Source organism: Erinaceus europaeus, chromosome 3, assembly GCF_950295315.1.
Source record: "Erinaceus europaeus chromosome 3, mEriEur2.1, whole genome shotgun sequence".
NCBI classification, from domain to species: Eukaryota; Metazoa; Chordata; class Mammalia; order Eulipotyphla; family Erinaceidae; genus Erinaceus; species Erinaceus europaeus.
Genome location: NC_080164.1, coordinates 14659402 through 14665401, shown reverse-complemented (window position 1 = coordinate 14665401; position 6000 = coordinate 14659402). Strand labels below are relative to the sequence as shown.

The 6000-nt window shown below is 41.2% G+C and overlaps 1 protein-coding gene across 1 annotated transcript in view; it reads left to right on the top strand.

The window, feature by feature from the left end:
* Positions 1-6000, top strand: part of ITSN2 (intersectin 2) — a 166931-nt gene that overhangs the window by 76026 nt on the left and 84905 nt on the right. The window contains exons 15-17 of the mRNA XM_060188414.1: positions 817-900; positions 1537-1767; positions 2658-2738. Coding sequence (XP_060044397.1) covers positions 817-900; positions 1537-1767; positions 2658-2738 — 396 coding nt within the window. The remainder of the gene's footprint in view (positions 1-816; positions 901-1536; positions 1768-2657; positions 2739-6000) is intronic.

Here is a 6000-nt window from a genome sequence, read left to right as displayed (position 1 = left end):
CATTTATAGTCATAATAATGATGGTAATGTTGATAATCAGTAAAGCAAGTTGCAGAGCAATGTACACAAAATAATTCCAGTAAAGCCTCATGGAAACAGAAGTTGAATCGCCACATATCTAAATGTAAATGCCTCAGCAAGCAGTGGAGGTGAAGAGACACCCTAACAAGCATTTTATGGTGTTTCATTGTATTTAAATTTAGTGCTGGTCTTATATAGCCAAGGATACAATTAAAGTTTGTATTTCAATAATCATTATTTGTATGGTGGTGGGAACTGTATGGAATTATACCCCTATAACCTTACAATTTTGTAAATCAATATTAAATCACTAATAAAAACAAAATAGTCATTTATGTTTTAAACCTGTATCTAAATAAGAACACCACTATTTTATTATCATGTAATCTGCATCATATATCACCACCTAGTTTCTCTAGCCCTGTGTGAATATGTCAGAAAAGATCTGCTTTTACCCCCTGAAATAACTTTACTCAGTAATGCAATTAAAAATAATTATTAAGCTTTTGTTATGCTTCTATCTTTGGGAGTGCTAAGAGCAAATAAGAAGTTATTATTTAATAACTGCTGTTAACTGGGAATTTTATTAAGGCCCGACTCTATACTAACAGCTTCACATCCATCACCTTGTAAATGAGGACGGTGATCCCATCCCCATTGTATTGAGGGAGCCTAGGGACAGGGTGAGGAAGTCCCAGATCCATGGTGAACTGTCACTTTAAGTTTTGTTTGTTTGTTTTTGGCCTCTGGCTTGTGGTGCCTACCCCTTCTTGTGGGCTGTTCTTCTCCCTTTAGAGAAAGAGCAAGAAAAGCAGAAGCATCCCCCTGCAGCCCTGTGCGCCCCTACACCCCCATGCGATGCGGGAGACTCGTGGTCAAGTGCGCACTTACTGGGAACCCTGCCTCCTGACCTCCCTGCCATCCCTGAGTATCAGACCAGTCCTTAGAGTGGTGGCACACCTAGCTAAGTGCACATATGCACAAGGACCTGGGTTCAAGCCCCCAGTCTCCACCTACAGGGGGAAAGCTTCATGAGTGGTGAAGCAGTGCTGCAGGTGTTTCTCTGTGTCTGTCTACTTCCCTCCCTCTCAGCTTCTCTCTGTTCTATCAAATAAAATAAAGGTCAAAAATTAAGATGCATGAATTTCTTGGGGAAACACAAAGCAGAACTTGTTCTGGACTTGGTGTATTGCACCAAAAGAAAAGACGGGGTGGGGGTGTTCAGGGCCTAGAACATGATGGCGGAGGGGGACCTCGTGGGGGTTGTTTTGCTATATGGAAAACTGGGAAACGTTACGCATGTACAAGCCATTGTGTTTTACTGTTGACCGTAACCCATTAATCCCCCAATAAAGAAATTTTTTTAAAATTAAAAAAGAGAAAAACAATACTTATATGATTTCCCTATAAGGATCTTCCCAGAAAATGATCCGGAAAGGAGACTTGGTTACTGATTGTTTTTGATCAACAGGTCCTAAATATGCATGTCTAAATTCTTGATATTTTTCTTGCTAGACTGATTTGACCAGACAGTACTTGTCAGTAGGTACTGGTGACAGTACAGGAATTCTCACTAAGTGCAAACTATCTGATGTTTATATTTCAGATTCAGAGGCTGGTTTACTGCAGAAAAAATCTTTAGAAAAGGAAGAATTATGCCAAAGACTTAAAGAAGAGTTAGATGCTCTTGAAAAAGAAACTGCATCCAAGTTATCTGAAATGGATACATGTAACAGTCAGTTAAAGGTATTTATCCTCAGTCAGATTGTTTTAGTTAACTGCCTCCTTACTGTTCTTATTTTGATTTGGTAGCATGAATAATGGAAACTGTTACTGTTATGCACAGTACACGTTTCTAACTTATTTTTCAGTTTGAGTTATACCAGAATTGCACGATGGTTCTTGGTTATCTGTAAATATTATAAATTCTAATATAGAAAAATGTAGAAATTTTGAAATAGTCCTGGTAACAAAGACTTTTAGCATACCATCCTCTCTCTCTCTCTCTCTCTGCTTCCTTATTACAATTTAATTAAATTAACTTTTGTGGAAATGACACGATTACCAGCAAATTCAAAAGCAGTTCCAACTCTGGCAGTATAAACTGCAGGAGATGTTAAATTCATTGGCTCTTGTTTGCTGAAGTGGCAAAGCAGATGACTCAGATATATGCCGTGACTATTAGCCTGTGCAGAGTCGGCTGTGCGTAGACGCCGATGAAAGAAGATGATGCACGTGAAAATCTAGACCAGAGGCGCATCTGCTAATGTGGGGAAACAGGGTCACTCCTCTGCTGCCTCGGCATGTCCATTCAGAGCTTTCAGGCGGCTCTTTCTTCCTATGAATCTTATCTCACTGACTCGGTCAGAATAACATCACACCGATGACAGTGTAATAAAGAAAAGAGACCGCGTCCACATTGGCTTCGGTTAATTAAGGGGATTTGAGGTGACTACTGCTAATGATACCTTTTACTTCAGCATTTATGTTATAGGAAAAAATGTGGGAGTGAAATTGTCATTGATAAACGGATAAGTCAACCAAGTATATCTTCCCTACCTACATTGTTGTTTGTTTGTTGTTGTTTTTAAATATGTACATAGTTTAATTGGCTTTTCGTCTGCCTTATCTTGCAGTGTGGGGATTTGGATGACTCTATTCTTCAGTGCCTTGTGTCTCTGCTAAGCTGTCTCAACAAGCTCTTCCTCTTACTTAAGGTTATTTTCTAATATCTAGCTTCTTTTCTTTGAGTTACTTCACTGGTTTTTTTTTAAAGTAGACTATTCTTTGCATTTATCCGAATACCTTTGTTAAATAACATCTACAATATAGACCCTTTTTCTTTCTGCTTGCTTGAATATCTTTCTGCTGTCTCACCGCCTGTTTGAGTCTAATGCCAGAAGTCACCTGCATTGCCCAGAATAATCTTTCTCATGAGACACCCAGGATACTTAGACGTATCATCTCGTTATGTTACCATATCCCTGAAACTTGGGTTAACTGGTGGGGTGATTGCTAATTCTGTTCTACAGAAAACTAAGAGAAAATGAGATTAAACCATCTATCAGTATTACTGAACAAATCCTTTTCTTTTTCTTAATATGATTATTTATTGGCTAGAGACAGAGAAATCAAAAGGGAAGAGAGAGATCCACAACACTGCTTCGCTACTTGTGAAACTTCCCCTGCAGGTAGAGACCTGGAGGCTTGAACCCAGGTCTTTTTTTTTTTTTTTACACTTTTTTTTTCTAATGGGTGTGCTACCACTTGACCCAGGAAAAAGTTATTTTCTAAAATAAAACACAAACTTCCTGAAATCTAGCATAAGATTATGCTGTCGACATACCAGACTGCTTCCTAACGCTGCTCTAGGGAAAATCTTAAAGAACCAGTCATGCAGGAGCAGCTGTGATGGGGTTTAGTTACCAGACCTCATATTTAGACATACTTGCACATTAGATAACAGTGTTTAAATCGTGCATGCAAACAAATAGCTCTTAGAAGCACTTTGTCATGTCCAGTGGAGTATTTAAAAATACTCAGTTTGCAGAAAGGTCTTTCTACTTACCACTTGCTAACCCCAGTTAGATTGTGTGCACTCTACCGGATACTAAAAGGATAGCGGTAGCGTTCCTTCTTATGCATGCAGCCCAGTGGACATAAGAACACCAGAGGTCAGGCTCACTTGATGCCTAAGCGATGGTAGGGCAGCATTGGCAAGATGCTACCAGCCTTCCCGTTTTGGCTACAGCACAAAAGACTAGACTAACTGGTCTTACAATTTTTGCTACCGGTTGCGTGTGCATGCACATCAAATCTACATTTCTTCATCCGTAAAGTGAAGGTTGATGATGATGTATGATTTATGGACTGTATTCACACCTGCACTTGTGACTCTTCCAATCAGCATTTGATTCTCCACAGGCCAGCAGATCATTCTTGTCATTTTTCTTTTCTATCTTTCCTTTTTTTTCTTTCTTTCTTTCTTTCTTTTTTTTTTTTTACTTTCTTCCTTCTGCTTTCTACCTTCAAGCTGTTTATGGATACTTATATCAGAGGCAATTTAAGAGAATACTCGGGGATGACACCTGTACAGTCAGAGTAGTTAGGAGATTGGCATAGAAAGCTAGCAAAGAAGACTTCTGTAGTCATCTGTCTAAAGGGATACAGAAAGGCCAATTTATATAGTGCTGGAAATAGTCTTGATATTCACTGAATTGTCAACAGGGGACCTGTTAGACCTTTCTGGAAGTGCCATTTCGGGAACTGAGTTCCAACAGACTGGAAATGAGAGGCGTGAGGAAGGGTAGGTCACTCGGAGGAGAGGGAAAGTCACAGGAGAGCTTGCTTTTCTGCATTTGTTGTGTAGAAAGGTTCCAGTTGTGCTAGATGAAGAAGTTCCAGGACGCAGTACCCAGGATACACATGGTGAGGAGGAGACAATGCCGTATCGATACTTCCTTGGAATCTGTGACAAGGTAGCTTGTAAATGTCCCCATGCAGAGACGGGGAGAGGGAAGGAATGCCAGCTGTGTGAAACTGTGGGAGGCGATGCAGAGGTTAGATGAGCCTCACACTGGAGGGTTAGGCCAGACCAAGGGGCGGATGGCATTATGGAGCTGAGAAGGCAGATGGACATGGGCAGTGCCCATTGAACAGCATCCCGGCTTCCACCCCCCCCCTTTTTTTTAGAGGGAGGGAAAGAGAGGAAAGACACAGCCCCAGCATCCATGGTGCTCCCCTGCCATCACTCATGGTGTTCCTGTGTGGTGAAGGGGCCAGAACCCAGGGCCATGTACGGTAAGGCACATACTCTACCGGATGAACTAGCTCCCATCTGGCTTTTTGGGACAGTAGAGCCTATGAGGGTGATCTCTTCTTTAGGCTGCTTGTGACAGCAACAGGAGGCAGACAGACACAGTATTCGGTCTTTAGCAGTGAGGCACAGTGGAGTGAGTGCTGGCACAAGATTCTGAAGCAGTGTGTTTTTACCCAGGCCACTTGCTAACTGGATGACTCCTTGTCATTTAACCTCCAAGTTCTTGTATTCTGTGGTTACAAAATGAAGCTCACCTGCTCTGTCCTCTTCACGGAGTCTTCAATTGGCCTAACAACTGAATGTAATAACGTATATATGTGAGCACATTGTGAACCTTGAGGTAAAAAAATAAATGTTTTTGTTGCTGTTACCCAGGAAGGAATTATCTTGAATCTGCAGAGTGCCTTTGATGCTTTGAAAACTCAACATTGTTGACTTTGGATAACAATTAGTGAAATACTTTTCTTAACTTTTTTCATCGGTATTTCCAAGAATCTGGGGAAAACTACCTTAGAAGCAACATGACATTTTGACTTACACAGGTTCTCGTGCCAGGGACTTTTCAGCAGTCCAGTGGAGTCTGCAGGCCCCTTAAATAACTCTTTGGGGCCAGAGGCTGGTGCACCTGGTTGAGCATACGTGTTCTAATGTACAAGGACCCGGGTTCAAGCTCCCAGTTCCCATCTGCAGGAGGAGAGCTTCAGGAGTGGTGAAGCAGGGCTGCGGGTGTCTCTCTCCTTCTCTGTATTCCCCTTCCTCTCAATTTCTGTCTCTGTCAAATAAATAGAGACAATAAAAAGTAAATAAAACTTTGAAAAATAATTATTTTTTAAAGTTTACACATTTCTTTTCTTAGGAGAGTCAGAAACATGTTTTAAATGTGAGGGCTATGTGGTAGCACACCCAGTTGAGCACACATGTTATTATGCTCAAGGAGCTGGGTTCGAGCCCTCACTCCCCACTTGCCTAAAGGAAGCTTCACAAGTGATGAAGCGGTGCTGCAGCTGTCTCTCTTTCTCTTTTCCTCTTTATGTCCCCCTACCCTCTCAATTTCTTTCTGTCCTATCAAATAAAATAGAAAGGAAATAAAAGAAAAAGGAAAAAAATGGCCACTGGGAACAGTGGATTTGTAGTGCCAGCACCGAGCCCCAGCCATAATC